A 15482-nucleotide genomic window follows, 5' to 3' on the forward strand; every position below is an offset into this window, starting at 1 on the left:
TGCTAGCAGGCACTGCGGTCTGTAGTGCAGCCTTACAGCGTGGCTGGCAATCTGTCTGGATGCCGGAGTTAAACTGGCTGTCGAGAGGGTCATCAATGACCTGAGGACTCACATGGGGGAACACAGGCGTGCAGTCATGTGGACACATGATCTAACATATTTGAGTAGGTCCCCCACAAATACAGTGCTGTTTACTGTGGTCTACAGGGGGGGGGGGGTGCAAGAGAGAGAGAAATTAGTAATCCTTTATAGAATTTGGCTGTTTGATATTTATCATCCCTTTTAAATATTTGCCGTGCAGGTTTTTTTAATGAAAAAATGGCTTTTGTTCCATTGCTATAGAAAATTTTGTGTGTGTGTGTGTGTGTGTGTGTGTGTGTGCGCGTGCGTGCGTGCGTGCGAGCGAGCGCGTGCGAGCGAGCGCGTGCGAGCGCGCGCGCTCTTTTGTTGTCAGGTTCCTTGCCTATGGCTCCACACACTATTTTCATTTCTTAACTTATTAATTTGTTTGACTTGGAAGAAAGGTGCTTCAGATTAGAATCTTATTGAAACAACTACCACTGTTTCCTTTTCAGACAAAAACAAAACTAAATTAAAAATTCCTTCAGTCAAGCATACAACTTGTACAGTATGTTAAAAATTATCTTTCTTGTTGTCATAATAAAACTTAGTGTGACAGTCTGCAAAGTATTTCAAGCTGACCTCATATTGATTATTCAGTGTAAGTTAGTTGCTAGCTGTGTAAAGCGTAAAACTGCTGACTTTTTTTTCCCATTCAGTTTGTTTAAATTGCCTTATCAGAATTCATCTGCTGCTATACATGTGATATAAGATTTTACTTTCAGACTTCCACTCGATGTGGCTTATGGGTCGTTTACTTCGAGAAAGTTGTGCGTTTTTCATGCGGCGTTCATTTGGAAAGGATAAACTTTACTGGACTGTCTTCAGTGAGTATGTTCAGAAATTAGTTACTGATGGTGATGCAGCGATAGAATTCTTCATAGAAGGGACTAGAAGTAGAACTGCTAAGTCACTGCCACCAAAATTTGGTAAGCAACATTTTGGGAAGAATATGTCCACTTATTAAATCATTAAAATGAGTGCTTTGCATGGACTTACATCACTTTTAACTTCCAGGTTTCCTGACAATGGCACTAGCACCATACTTTGACGGGCGTGTTCCTGACATCAGTATTGTTCCAGTTAACATAAGCTATGATAGAACTTTAGAGGAGTCACTGTTTGCATACGAACTGCTTGGAATTCCCAAACCAAAGGAGTCTACATCGGTATTAAGGATATATATTTTTTATATCTGATTATGATTTCTGTTCAGTGACCTAACATTAGTTTTTCCATTACTAATTAAAATTTTGATCATAAGTTTGAAATAGAAACAGTTTTTATGAACAGAAATATAACTTTAATAAGTCTGAAGGATTATAGAGAAACAGAAAAAATAAATGAAATCAGTAGGAAAGACAAAGAAAAGGGAGAACAAAAGGACAAGACTAAAAAAAATTGCTATAATTTTAGGTTTTGAAAAATAGCACATTTAGAGTAAGTTCTCATCCGTGAAGTTTTGGGAAACAGGAAAAACTAGGTGATTAGTCCACATGACACATTTATTGAAACAGGAACCAAGGTCACAAACATTTGTATCACAGAGCTGTTGCTCGTGTTCTCTCTGTCTATGGCCATTCATCAGCATTGACAGCTTTGTGGTTACAATACCAATATCAACATCTAGGTAGTGGTTGCACATAAATGGGTGTGCAACAGGAGTTGTTTCGCAAGGAGCTCTTTTGTTAACAGAGTAGATCTTAATAGTACTCACAAGGGAACCTACCCATCGCACCCCCCTCAGATTTACTTATAAATTGGCACATTGGATAGGCCTTGGAAAACTGAACACAGATCAATCGAGAAAACAGGAAGAAGTTGTGTGGAACTATGAAAAAAATAAGCAAAATATACAAATTGAGTAGTCCATACTCAACATAGGCAACATCAAGGACAGTGAGAGCATCGCGGCACCGTGGTCCCGTGGTTAGCATGAGCAGCTGTGGAATGAGAGGTCCATGGTTCAAGTCTTCCCTCGAGTGGAAAGTTTAATTTTTTATATATCAACGTCGCTCTCCAAAATTCCAGGACGTGTTCAGATTTGCTTTGACATATGCAGGATTTGACGGTCTACACACGGAAAAATCTGAAAACATTAAAAACATATGTTTTGACAGGGCACAGGGAAAACTGTGCGACTGTGAAACTGTTGCATTCATTTGTTGCAGTTTATGTGACAAACTCTTATGTTTTCATCACTTTTTCGGGAGTGATTATCACATCTACAAGAAAACCTAAATCGGGCAAGGTAGAAGAATCTTTTTACCCATTCGCCAAGTGTACAAGTTAGGTGGGTCGACAACATATTCCTGTCATGTGACGCACATGCCGTCACCAGTGTCATATAGAATATATCAGACGTCTTTCCCTGTGGAGGAATCTGTTGACCTATGACCTTGCGATCAAATGTTTTCGGTTCCCATTGGAGAGGCACGTCCTATCGTCTACTAATCACACGGTTTTGCGGTGCGGTCGCAAAACACGGACACTAAACTTACTACAGTGAACAGAGACGTCAATGAACGAACGGACAGATCACAACTTTGCGAAAATAAAATATTCACTCGCGGGAGTACTTGAACCCAGGACCTCTCGTACGGCAGTTACTCACGCTAACCACGGGACCACGGCGCTCCTGGGCTCACATTATCTTTGATGTCGCTTATCTGCACACGGACTACTCAGTTTGTATATTTTGCTTATTTTTTTTCATAGTTCCACACAACTTCTTCCTGTTTTCTTGATTGATGTGTGTTCAGTTTTTCAAGGCCTATCCACTGTGCCAACTTATAACTAAATCTGAGGGGGGTGCAATGGGGAGGTTCCCTTGTCAGTGGTTAGCACTCTGGACTCGCATTCAGGAGGATGATGGTTCAAACTTGCATCCGGCCATTCTGATTTCGCTATATCACCTCAGGCAAATACCGGGATGGTTTCTTTGGAAGGGCACGACCAATTTCCTTCCCTAATCCGATGGGACCAATGACTTCCTAAGGACAACCTATATATGAGGATGGTTCCTGTGGCAGTACTCTGCAAGTTTCAGTTGGTCACAAGCGTGCTTATTTGGGTTTGTGTCAACAGGATACTGTAAGCCATTCCATTTGGTTGATTCTTTTATCCTGGAGGTAGATGCTAATGAGGTGGATGTGATATACTTGGGCAATATTAGCTTGAAAGGTGAAGCACTGCCAAAATATTGACTGAACTGGACAGTAGGTCACTGAAAGGTCTTGTCCAAATACTGCACAGCCTCTAAATTACGTTTAGTAAAAATGGGAGACATTCAACGTCTGTACATGATACCTGCCCAGAAGAATAAGTGATGACTACTATTATGTTGAGCTTGGGTGCATGCGTGATAACTAGTCACCTCCACCCTCTTATCAAGAGTGAGACAAATCTTGCAGTTGTTGATGAAGAGAGCCCAGTGTCACTTATCCAGATTCCATTCCACGTGTCCCCATGTGTATCTGTGAGCACCCCAAGATGCTGGGGTTTTGTAATGTTGTTGTTATTATTGGATGCCTAGGTGGGGGAGATTTATAGTGTGGATATTTTTGTGTACTGTCTGGCATGGCACAGCCCTCCCACTTGCCTCCAGAAAGACAGCAGGCCATTCTGTTGTATTTTCCTGGATGTACCTGCATGTCATAATTAGAAGGTAGTGACCATCAGTGTAACAGATCTCTAATGTTTTTATGTTTCATGATAGTGTTTGAATCTTCAAATGTGGTGTATGCTAATTTGGAGGGATACCACCACCGCTGATGATCCTTGGTGATAATGTATGCACGATTTACTGTTGCGATGGCTCTTAGAGGCATACTGAGAGATTGAACTGTGTATGCAAGCTGAAGTGTGATGTTAATGATTGGTGACGTACTGTACCTTACCTCTGAACTGTGCTGAGAATGCAGATTTACTTTTACCTCAGTCACATGTGTAGCTATATGCAGCAATTTCTCACAGTGAAAAGGATATTGAGATAGAGGTTTGTGACCAAGAAGCACAAACTATGTGTATCGTGAGGGTGGTACACACAATTTTTATTTAAATGGTGTGAGTGGAACAATACATATTTTAAGTACTGGACACAATTATCAACATAGCATAAAGAAAAAACAAACTCAGAACTGTGTTTATTAAAAAATTCTAAACAAATCTGAAGAAGTAGGTTAATTAAAGAGAGCAAAAATTACAGAAATGTTTAAAGTTATCAGCACATCTGACACATTTACACTAAGATGGCTGATGTATTCACATATCCTGTTAACTAACTCCTTGGAGGACTCCATTGAAGTTTAATAAATCACACTGTTGAAAAGTGCTGTCAAGTCAGGTGATACAGTTCAGCAGTCAATAAATTTGTCATCACATTTTCAGTGCTTTATAGCAGGCATGGGCAGCCTTTGGTGACTTGCAGGCCTCATTCATATGCTTAAGCTCGTGGGCCATCTAGACATGCGAGGCGACAGCAGCCCTCATAGCACATGAAGTCAGAATTGTAGCAGTCATGACGTTAATGCTTATGGGATAATGCACCAATACGAATGGCACCTCTTTCCCAACACCTTACACCAGCAATTGTGCCTCCTGACATGCATTTGGCAGAGTACATTCATTTAATGTTCACCTTATGTTCAGATCCTTACCATTCATTTATGTTTCATGAATTTTGTTTCTTTACTTACAACATTTTCCAGTAGCTGTCTTAAAAACTTACATGGTATAATTATTTAATGACTTATTCTCTTTTTCAAGAATATTTTTCTGTGAGCCGAATTGAAACACCATGGGCCAGATCAAGCATGCTGGCCACTGGTTGCCCACTCCTGCTTTATAGCATTGTTTCTTGAGAAATCTGCACAAGTTCCTATCCTCAAGGTGTTCCTACAATCATCCTATGCATTAAACAGAAGTTTTTGTTGTCATTTTGAAACTCTCGTATGTAATAACAGATTTGTTATTCGAATTAAAGATATTTAATTATTAAAAATGATTAATTAAACATAAGTTCACTGATTCGTTAGTCCCATTCATTAAAGGTTATTACATGTACTATTCATATTACCAGAATGTTTGCAGGCATAATGAGTACAATTATTTTTTGCTCCATGTATCTTTCATTTGTTTTGATTAAGTCAATACTTACTGCTAAAATAATTGAATTATGTGCAGGGTTTTGTGAAGGCACTAAAGCTGGTGAATGAGCACTATGGAAACATTTATGTCGAATTTGGAGAACCAATATCTGTGAAATCCTTCTGCCAAGAAAATGGGCACTCTGATCCTCGCCTCTGGCGTCAGGCTGTACCGAGAGAGGTGCCAACTGCCGTGGATTTGGAAGCAGCAACTGTTCAGGAGTTGGCCTATAAAGTTGTACATGCTCAAATGGCTTCGACTGTGTTAACACCCTTTAACGTACTGGCTATAGCTCTGAGTGGCAGCCTCATGTGGAAGGCAGATGCTGCACCTTCTCTGACCCACATTGCGAGGGAGGTTACATGGCTGTGCTCTGTGCTTGAAACACTTGGTGCTCTGGTAGACTGCAAAGGTACAGTAACTTTGATGCTTAACTGGTATACTTTGAATGCTTGATTGATGGAATTCTTATTGAGTTGAGACCAACAGACTTGCCACAACATTCTGTATATTTTATAAAAGTAGTGTAATTTGACTAGTGTACATAAATGTGCAGTGCAGTAACCAACACATTATTTTGTAATTAATAAATAATGCAGTATAAAACCATTACAAAAAGAAGTAGCATAGACAAGGAAAGGTTATACCTTTTAATAACTTTGTTAGTTGTGATTTGGTTTGGAGCAGACTTCAATTGTTCAAATTCTTTGTTTGAAAATTTGTTGCAGTTTATTGCCCTCTGCCATTGTCACAACTGTGCAATTTAATAGTTTGATCCTCTCCTTTTTTTCTCTTTTCAGTCAATGTTTTAACATGAACTTAGCCTTCTCTCTCATGTTGCTGCACATTGTCGCAATCCAAGACCCTTTTAGTAGTCATTTCCTTGTATTTCGTACGATATTTTGATTTTTTTTTGTTCTGATATCCCCAAATAAAAGAAATATGTTATTAATTTACATTTTTTTTGTTCCTGTCTCTAAGTCCGAACAGTTCATTATGTTTGTGAGAAATTGTAGTGTGTGAGTGAACAATGATATGTAATCCTTAAATATTGTTCTTGTTAAGAAGAACAGGATGTTTCTACTTAAATGTTGTAAGTAAACATAATAACTAACATTAATGCTGCTACTGTGAAAGAAAATGGTGGCATTGCTGTCATTCAACATCTCATGAAGTTATTTGTTTATGGCAGTTACACCATATTTATAATGTGAGAAAGCAGAATGTGTGCCTTGTGATTCATTTATTCATTGTGTTTTGTAAATATCATGATTAAGCAGATCCTTCAGGGAAGTGAAATGAGTCAAGTTATACATTAGCAGGCAAAAGCATCCACTGCGGGTTGCTAGCATACAATACACTAACATTGTGCGATATAGTTGGATAGATAATAAAAAAAAAAAAAAAAAAAAAAAAAAAATCTACTCACCGAGTGGCAGCAGGAGCAAAAACATATAAAAGTTAAGGAAATGTACTGACTTTCTGAGGCAGTAGCCCATTTATGGGCAGAAGGATAGAAGGGGAAGGAAGAGGGAAGAAGAAATAGAACTGGCGAGGTGTAAGAGATGGAGAGAACAATGGCAAAGTCACCATGAACCCCTGGTCAGGAGAGACTTATAGGATGGGATCCTTCTCTTCCCATCTGGTGAAGGAGAGATCTGGGGTTTCGGGTGACTTTTCCATAATTCTCTCCATCGCCTAATCCCACCAGTCCTTTTGCTTCATCCCTCTTCCTTCTCCTTCAATCCTTCTGCCAGAAGAAGGACTTGCTGCTTGGTGAGTAGGAGCTTTTTTTTTTAATTGTCCAATTATATTATATTTTCAGACATTGGTTATTTTCATTGATATAGTAACATTATGGTTAGTGCTTACACTGATAAGTGCTACAACTCCTCTTCTGCTACTCAGTTGCTACTATGGACATTTTGTTAATCAAAATTTATGTCTCATATTCCAGATATTCTGATAAATTGAGGAAATATCTAACAGGTAATCTTTTACTTTGTTTTTGAACATTTGGGGCCAATTTTCTGTCTGGTATCTATCACTAACCAGTTATACATTGACAGGGACATATGATCTAAATGGAAATAATCTTTTTTTCTGATATTTTAGTTCTTACTTTCACAGATCATCCTAAATTCACTCAGATGTGAATAATAGGATTATTATTAACAACATGATCAATGATGTTTGGTTATCAGCTTAGATAAGAATGTGTCTCTCATTGGACTATATAATGTTCGCTGTTGCAAAACTTCTGATGTGTTAAAAATGTCACCCGGACTGGGACTTGAACCCAGAACCTAGACTTTCATGGCAGTGACCTTTACTAACCGAGCTATACAGATGTGACTCACAGTCCACCCTCATGTGCCTCAGTTCTGCCAGTACCTCTTTCTTACTTGCTTAACTGAATAGCTTCTAGATTTCTCCTGGAAGAAGGCAGATGGCTTAGCCACAGCCTAAGGATTGTTTGTTTCCAGACTGAATCTTTTAGTCTGCAATAGAACGAGCACTACTTTGAAATTTTTTGATAGATAAAACTGCATGCTGTACTGGAACTCGAACAGGAACTTTGCCTGCAGTGGACAATACTCTGAATTTTTTGAGCAATGTATAAGGGGCAGTCAAATCTAAATGACACACACTATATGAAGAGCATGGTGGGGCCTTTGGTAACACAAGTAGTTGTGTTTGGAGGGTGCCCTCTTGTGGCAATTGGGAAGGAACAGTTGCAAATGTTCACCATTGTGCCACTTATCTATTAGATGTGTTCTGTGTTAGGTCAGCGAGTTGTGTGTGCATCTCACTTTACTATTGACATTTAATGTGGTTTTTGACTGCAGAAGGAGTGTCTGGAAATGAAATTCATGCCAAAATGTCTGCTGTTTATGGCAAACACAGTATGCCATGTGCACGTGTGTTTGCATGGAATAAATGTTTTCGAGTAGGTCTTGTGTGAGGAGTCTGCAGGACAGGCTCATTGTGTCATTACCTTTTCTGTTATTGCTGTGGTGGATGCTGCCTTCGGAAGTGACCAATGACGTGTGATGGGAGACAGTCGTCTCATGTTGGGCACCACTCATATTACTGGTCATGCTGTTAGGACAGAGCTTCCGAAGATCCAGAAAATTTGTGTGCAGTGGGTTCCCCACAATGTGATGGAGGAGAAATTGAACAAAATGTTGACATCACTTCAGAATTAGAAAAAAATATAACAAAGAAGAATATCATTTCCTGTCCCATATTACCATGGAAGATGAAAGATGGTGTCATCATTTTGAGCCGTAGAACAAGTGTCAGAGCCAACTATGCCATGGAAGTAGGTGGATTCACCCCCTTTCTCTCTCTCTCTCTCTCTCTCTCTCTCTCTCTCTCTCTCTCTCTCACTCACTCTCTTTTTCCCAGAACACAGAGCCACAATTAATGCACGACACTTTGCAAAACTTGAAGTTCTCCATCAGGCCCAAACGGCCAGGAATCTTGATGGATGACATCATTCTGTTGCAGGATAATTCACGCCCACAGGTCGTCAAGGTTGCAGAAGTTTTGCTGGCAAGCCCTTACACATCCTTCATAGACTCTTGATCTCTCCCTATGCAATTTCCATATTTTTGTAGCCCTGCTCTGGGCAAAGAGGTGCATGCCTCTACTAAGTCTTATTAGTATTCTCTCTCTAACTGCTCAGTGAGCATTGTTGGCAATGTGTCCTTCGTCCTCGGTTGCATAGTTCAGGTTATGGCCCAAACTGTTACCACTCCCTCCAGTAATGACTATATGATCTTTTTTGCCAAGAATTTTTCTCAGTGAGCCTTAATCACAGGTAACATCATGGAGTTATGCACTTGGCTTAAAAGTATTAGTTGTATAGATCCTCCCACTCTATAGCAATGGTGCAGCAACTGTGATATATTTTCAGTGGAAAAAATAGTCAAGGTTGCAATGACAGCAGAAGCTTTATTGATGCATTTTGCATTTTCGAGCCATCGTCAGAAATTATTTAGAAATTGTGGCTACTTATAACTAATGCGTTACCCACAGTTCTGAAAAAAATTCTGAAGATGCCTCAAAGAGGCGAAATGTGTCAGTAAAACTTCTGCTGTCATCACAGCCTAGATTGTTTTTTTCCCTTACTGAAATTTTAGTTACTTGGTAATTACTATCCTGGGAGTTTTGTACTGAGTTGGGCATTGGCTACCTATGACTGTTCCCTAATTGAATGACTCTCTTGGTCAGTGTAACCTTCTGATTACTATTTGCTTTGACATGCACTTTTCTCCCTCTTTTTGTCTGGCTGTTCCTTAGCTCCATGGGTTGCCTGTACAGTTTTGTGCACAGTCTCCAGAGCAAAGAGTTTTTTTGGAACATCAAGCGTGAAGGGAGTGGACTTGAAGCACATCTTGAGTGTCTTGCACGATGAAATGGTGGAGGTGGCACTGTGCCACATTATGACATGGTGTGAGTGAGAAGGATTCAGTGAAAGTGAAAAATTAAGAGTAATAATAGCCTAATAGCCCCTCTAAGCCAGTAGTAGTCTCTTTCAAAAGAATTGTTGCATATGGGCTATAGTTTGTAGACAAAAGTGAGAAAAATATTTGTACTACAACATTAGAATGAACCAGTGTATGCTTGTTGCTTCTTACATTGTTTCTAAATTTTCAGTACAACTGACTACATTTGACCACACTCCAACATTTGGTTGTAAAATACATGGTTGTTGCTCCAGGGAGACACTTTACTCCACTGAACTGTTCATAGATGCACTTACGATCATTGATGGGAAACTATATGTACTCATTGTTAACATGGTGGATGAATTTACTGTTTATATTTTTTGTGCAGTATGAGGGATTTGCAGGCACACAATCCAGATATTTGGACAATACTTTTTCTGGGACACTTGAATTTGTTGAGATTTGCTGTGTCAGTCTTTACACACATGGGTAAATTATTTCCCTCTTACTTTTACTGTTGCATGTAATGAAAGGCGCAGAAAATCAACAAATTCATCTTCATGTTACAGAAACTCTGTCTCAATTTTGCAGAGTATAAAGTCTGTGAGTAAATTATTTTATATTGTATCTTCTGATTATGTACGCCACGCTCAGTCATCACCAAGAGGTGTATGACAGGGATTATTTCATTTAAAGGTTTCTTATTGTTCCATTCACAGATAGCACACAGGAAGAACAACACTTTTACACCTTCATCTGAGCTGTTATTTTCTTAACTTAATGTGTGTGAACTCCATGAGACAGACACACAAAAGACTGAGGAATATTCAAAACTACTGACTTCAGAGATGATACTTGCAGTTTTCCAAACAGGTCCTTGCAACATGTAAAGCTCCTTTCTTAGTGTGCCTGCCAGATATTTTTTAACATTTTATTACAATCTCTTGCCACTAAAACAACTGTAGGATCATTCAAGGACAGTTGTTGCATTCCCTAAAAGTTTAATGTTACAGAACAAAGAGTAACATTTTTACTTGCAAGTCAAAGCATTTAAAAGTATTTCCAGTTGGCAGTGAGATTGAAACTCAAGTTCTTTATTCATTCAGTAAATCTCTACAGATTGCTGGATGCCATTTGCACATGTACACCCATGCGCTGTCCCCCACCCCTCTCCCCCTCCCGCCACCTCCTTCCCCCCCCCCCTATGTATAACATCAAAATACATTGCAATAGTGCAATAAATTAATTCTATTAGATTTTGCATTTGGAGCAGCAGCAATTTTTCCATGTTCTTGCTTCAAGTCTGCTGCACTTAACATGGTCTAAAAATTCTGCTTCTGAATATAAGGAGTTATCTAATAAGGATGTCATTAAGGATTTATAAAATGGTGAAAATTGGGAAATAACTTCTATGTGACAGATATTTGTGCATTTGTGTAGCACTATTTGTAGTGGGTGTTTTACAGGCTGATGTCCTTCCTGACTGGAGATGGTTTTTTTCTTTTTACCTAGTATCGTGTTCATGCAAATAAAATTTTTATTCCTATCTTTTTAAATTCTTTCTCGCTTATTTACATATTTCTAGAATAAAAATGTAGGGGAGTGGGTGGTTTGAAGACTTCTGCTATAGGGCGTGCAGGAATCTGTCTGCCATGCATGGTGCATTGCTCTTTTTTGGGTCAAGATGATGACTGAGATAATGATTGTGTTACACCAAAATGCAGTCTGATACTGAATAATGCTGTGGAATTAGACAAAGTATGCAATTCAAACAGAATGGAAGCTTGCTCTGTATGCAAGTAAACATAGGCTTTAGGATAATTTCTTCAGTGTCACATTTGTTTTTGTTTGTGTGTCTGCCATTTAAAATCATATTGAAGCCATATGCTGAGCAATTTGTTTCCTTTGAGGATGTAATTCTGCTGAAGTTTGTCACAGAGGTGTTGGAGGCATCCCCCTTTAAACAAAAGTTCGGAAAAGTTGTTTTGGATGTATTTATTATTAGCTCATTTCCTTCAAACAAGGCATGAAGCTGCTCTTTAGCTTTATTTACGGCTTTTTGTAGTTGTCTTGGGATTTTCTCTATAAGAAGAATACTAGTGTCATCTGCAAACAAGGTATTTAATTGTGATTCAGTGCTTAGGTTGGGTTGTTTATGTACAGAAGGAAAAACATAGGCACAACAATGGATCATTGAGGGACTCCACTTTTTATTACACCTGCATCTAAGCAATATAATCTAGTGCTATTATTTAGTTCATGTGTAAGTATTGCTTCCTACTTCCAAATTGTTAAGTACGAGGAAAACCTTTTTAATGCAGTGCCTCTAATGCCACACTTTTGAAGTTTTACGAGCACTATTTTGAGGTCCAAGATATCAAAAGCTTTGCTTAGATGTAAGAAAACACCAACAGCATTTTGTTTCTGGTCCATTGCTCCTAGAACGTTTCATAAAAAAATTATACATGATGCTAGTCATGGACTTATTTTTCTGGAAACCAAGCTGGGCATTAGTGAGGATTTTGTTCCTGTCCAGGAATTTCATTAATTTGTTATACACTACTGGGCATTAAAATTGCTACACCATGAAGATGACGTGCTACAGATGCGAAATTTAACCGACAGGAAGAAGATGCTGTGATATGCAAATGATTAGCTTTTCAGAGCATTCACACAAGGTTGGCGCCAGTGGCGACACCTCCAATGTGCTGACATGTGGAAAGTTTCCAACCGATTTCTCATACACAAACGGCAGTTGACCGGCGTTGCCTGGTGAAACGTTGTTGTGATGCATCGTGTAAGGAGGAGAAATGCGCACCATCTCGTTTCCGACTTTGATAAAGGTCGGATTGTAGCCTATCGCGATTGCGGTTTATCATATCGCGACATTGCTGCTCGCGTTGGTCGAGATCCACTGACTGTTAGCAGAATATGGAACCAGACAACAACCATCTGCACGAACAGTTTGATGACGTTTGCAGCAGCATGGGCTATCAGCTTGGAGACCATGACTGCGGTTACCCTTGACACTGCATCACAGACAGGAGCACCTGCGATGGTGTACTCAACGACGAACCTGGGTGCACGATGGGCAAAATGTCATTTTTTTGGATGAATCCAGGTTCTGTTTACAGCATCATAATGGTCACATCAGTGTTTGGCGACATCGTGGTGAACGCACATGGGAAGCGTGTATTCGTCATTGCCGTACTGGTGTATCACCCGGCGTGATGGTATGGGGTGCCATTGGTTACACATCTCGGTCACCTCTTGTTCGCATTGACAGCACTTTGAACAGTGGACGTTACATTTCAGATGTGTTACAACCCGTGGCTCTACCCTTCATTTGATCCCTGCGAAACCCTACATTTCAGCAGGATAATGCACAAACACATGTTGCAGGTCCTGTACGGGCCTTTCTGGATACAGAAAATGTTGGACTGCTGCCCTCACCAGCACATTCTCCAGATCTCTCACCAACTGAAATCGTGTGGTCAATGGTGGCCGAGCAACTGGCTCGTCACAATACGCCAGTCACTACTCTTGATGAACTGTGGTATTGTGTTGAAGCTGCATGGGCAGCTGTACCTGTACAAGCCATCCAAGCTCTGTTTGACTCAATGCCCAGGTGTATCAAGGCCGTTATTACGGCTAGAAGTGGTTGTTGTGGGTACTAATTTCTCAGGATCTATGCACCCAAATTGCGTGAAAATGTTATCACATGTCAGTTCCAGTATAATATATTTGTCCAATGAATACCTGTTTTATCATCTGCATTTCTTCTTGGTGTAGCAATTAAAATGGCCAGTAGTGTACATAATTCTTTCTGTGATTTTGGCAAAGCCTGATGATAAAGAGACTGGTCTACAGTTTTCTAAATTTGCTTTGCCACCATTTTTATGAGTAGGGATCATTTGGCAGGAAAGGTTCTTGTCAAAAAGGATGGGTTGATTATCTCTGCAAGATGTGCTACAGTATGTATAATTCATTCCTTTATGATCATTCCTTTACGTTGCTCTGGTGATTGTTTGATCTGCCTCTCTTATTACTGATTATTAGATTTTTGTATTGTCTGTTTAATACTGCCTGAAGATATTCACAACATATTGTGGGCCAGTAATTCTCTTGTTGTCATAGTTCATGCTGATATTTTCCTTTCTGCATTCTTTGGTAAATTAATGAATGTGTTCCTCCGTTTCAGTATGTTGTCTTTTTGGAATTGTTTTATAAGTTAATGTGGTATCTTAAGCTGCGGCACATATTGCTTGACCATGTCCAGTGTTTCTCAGGTCCTTGATTAGGGGACATCAACTAACATCACAGTTCTAAAAGAGAAATGTTTTATGTGGATATTTACGCTTTTCAGCCAGAACATTATGAGGTACTTCCTGTGGTGAGAACAAGTATGTTTGAGTCATATGCAAGTTAGTGGCAGGGTACAAAAGGTACATTAACTGGTGCTATAATACAGAAAAATCATTCATTTGATTTCATGTGAAAAGCAGCTAATATATTTGAAGTTAACAAATTGCACAGTATAGTGATCAGTTGCTGAAGAAAATGTATCATTGTAATAATGAGACTTGATGGAAATTCTTGTGCTGCCAGTAGCAGCAGTATTTATTAAAGTGGACGAATCACGTGTAGTGTAGTTAAAACATTATCAATTTCTGTTTTACAGGTCCAGCAAGTACAGAGGAGGTCCTTAGAGATTCGCTGGCAGTTCATAAATCCCTGATAACATTAACCCCATATGATGATCTGGTTTTAACAGATATAAGTATTTCTCCTCGTGAAATTAATACTGCTAATTTGAAAGGTAATGTGTGTAATCATTTTTTATCAGTCAAAATTTAATTTTTTGAAAAAAATGGTTTATTACCAATTGTTGCTATTGTAAATCATTATTTTGAACAGCACATTCACTATCACACAAAACTATGGGAATAGCAGTGCCATTGATAATGCTTCAGCATTATGTCAATCCTGTGATGCACTACATTATTGGTCCAGCTGTGGTTACAGTTGCTATGCAAGCTATGCCTGAAGCAGAGATACACAAAGGTGAGTTCTTTTAATGAAACCAATTAATTAACTTTCTGGTGTCCTGCTTATTCAGTAAAACTACAGACAGTTGAGATGTGTAACACAAAGTAAAAATGTGAAAATCTAAATTGTGTTAAATGTGGACAAAAGTGAGAAGAGCAACAGATTCTGGCTGGGTCAACTGCAACGTGAAATACTGAGTTCTAAATATTTAATACTTATGCTCAGAGTAACAAAAAACAAAATCAGAATATATCAGAAAATGAATAGAGTAGTGTAAAATGACAACTTGAATCCTGTAACACACACAATTTTTCGTGTTGTTTCTGGCCCAACTGTAACCTAATCTGTTGGTGAATATAGACTTTTTCCAATCAGATATTATAGGCATACAGATCTGTCATTCAGGTATGCTAGTCCCCTTTGCTAATTAAGAGAACAAGTCAGTAAAGAATGGCATTAATTTTTTATTATCTTGTGCATCATACAAAAGGCATTAACATTTTGTTGAGGAGAAGTGTTCATGCACTGTGAGCAACTGCCTGCACAGATCTGATCGAGGCCAAATAACAGTACAATGAGGTAAACAGTCATCTACAAAATATGGAGTTGAATCAATTGAAATTTTACTCCATCTCTTGAAATATACTGCAGATACTTGTTGAATGTTACAACAGACATATGAGAAAGATGGTGTCACACAATTGACCA

General features: G+C 39.0%; 1 protein-coding gene across 2 annotated transcripts in view; it reads left to right on the forward strand.

Annotated features, from left to right (window-relative positions):
- LOC126193123 (dihydroxyacetone phosphate acyltransferase) overlaps positions 1–15482 on the forward strand; it is a 114668-nt gene that overhangs the window by 25075 nt on the left and 74111 nt on the right. For both annotated transcript variants that reach the window (XM_049932661.1, XM_049932662.1), the window contains exons 5-9: positions 846–1049; positions 1138–1289; positions 5305–5680; positions 14407–14544; positions 14643–14789. In XM_049932661.1, the coding sequence (XP_049788618.1) occupies positions 846–1049; positions 1138–1289; positions 5305–5680; positions 14407–14544; positions 14643–14789 (1017 nt within the window). The remainder of the gene's footprint in view (positions 1–845; positions 1050–1137; positions 1290–5304; positions 5681–14406; positions 14545–14642; positions 14790–15482) is intronic.

The sequence above is a fragment of the Schistocerca nitens genome, chromosome 1, assembly GCF_023898315.1.
Source record: "Schistocerca nitens isolate TAMUIC-IGC-003100 chromosome 1, iqSchNite1.1, whole genome shotgun sequence".
In the NCBI taxonomy this organism is placed as follows: domain Eukaryota; kingdom Metazoa; phylum Arthropoda; class Insecta; order Orthoptera; family Acrididae; genus Schistocerca; species Schistocerca nitens.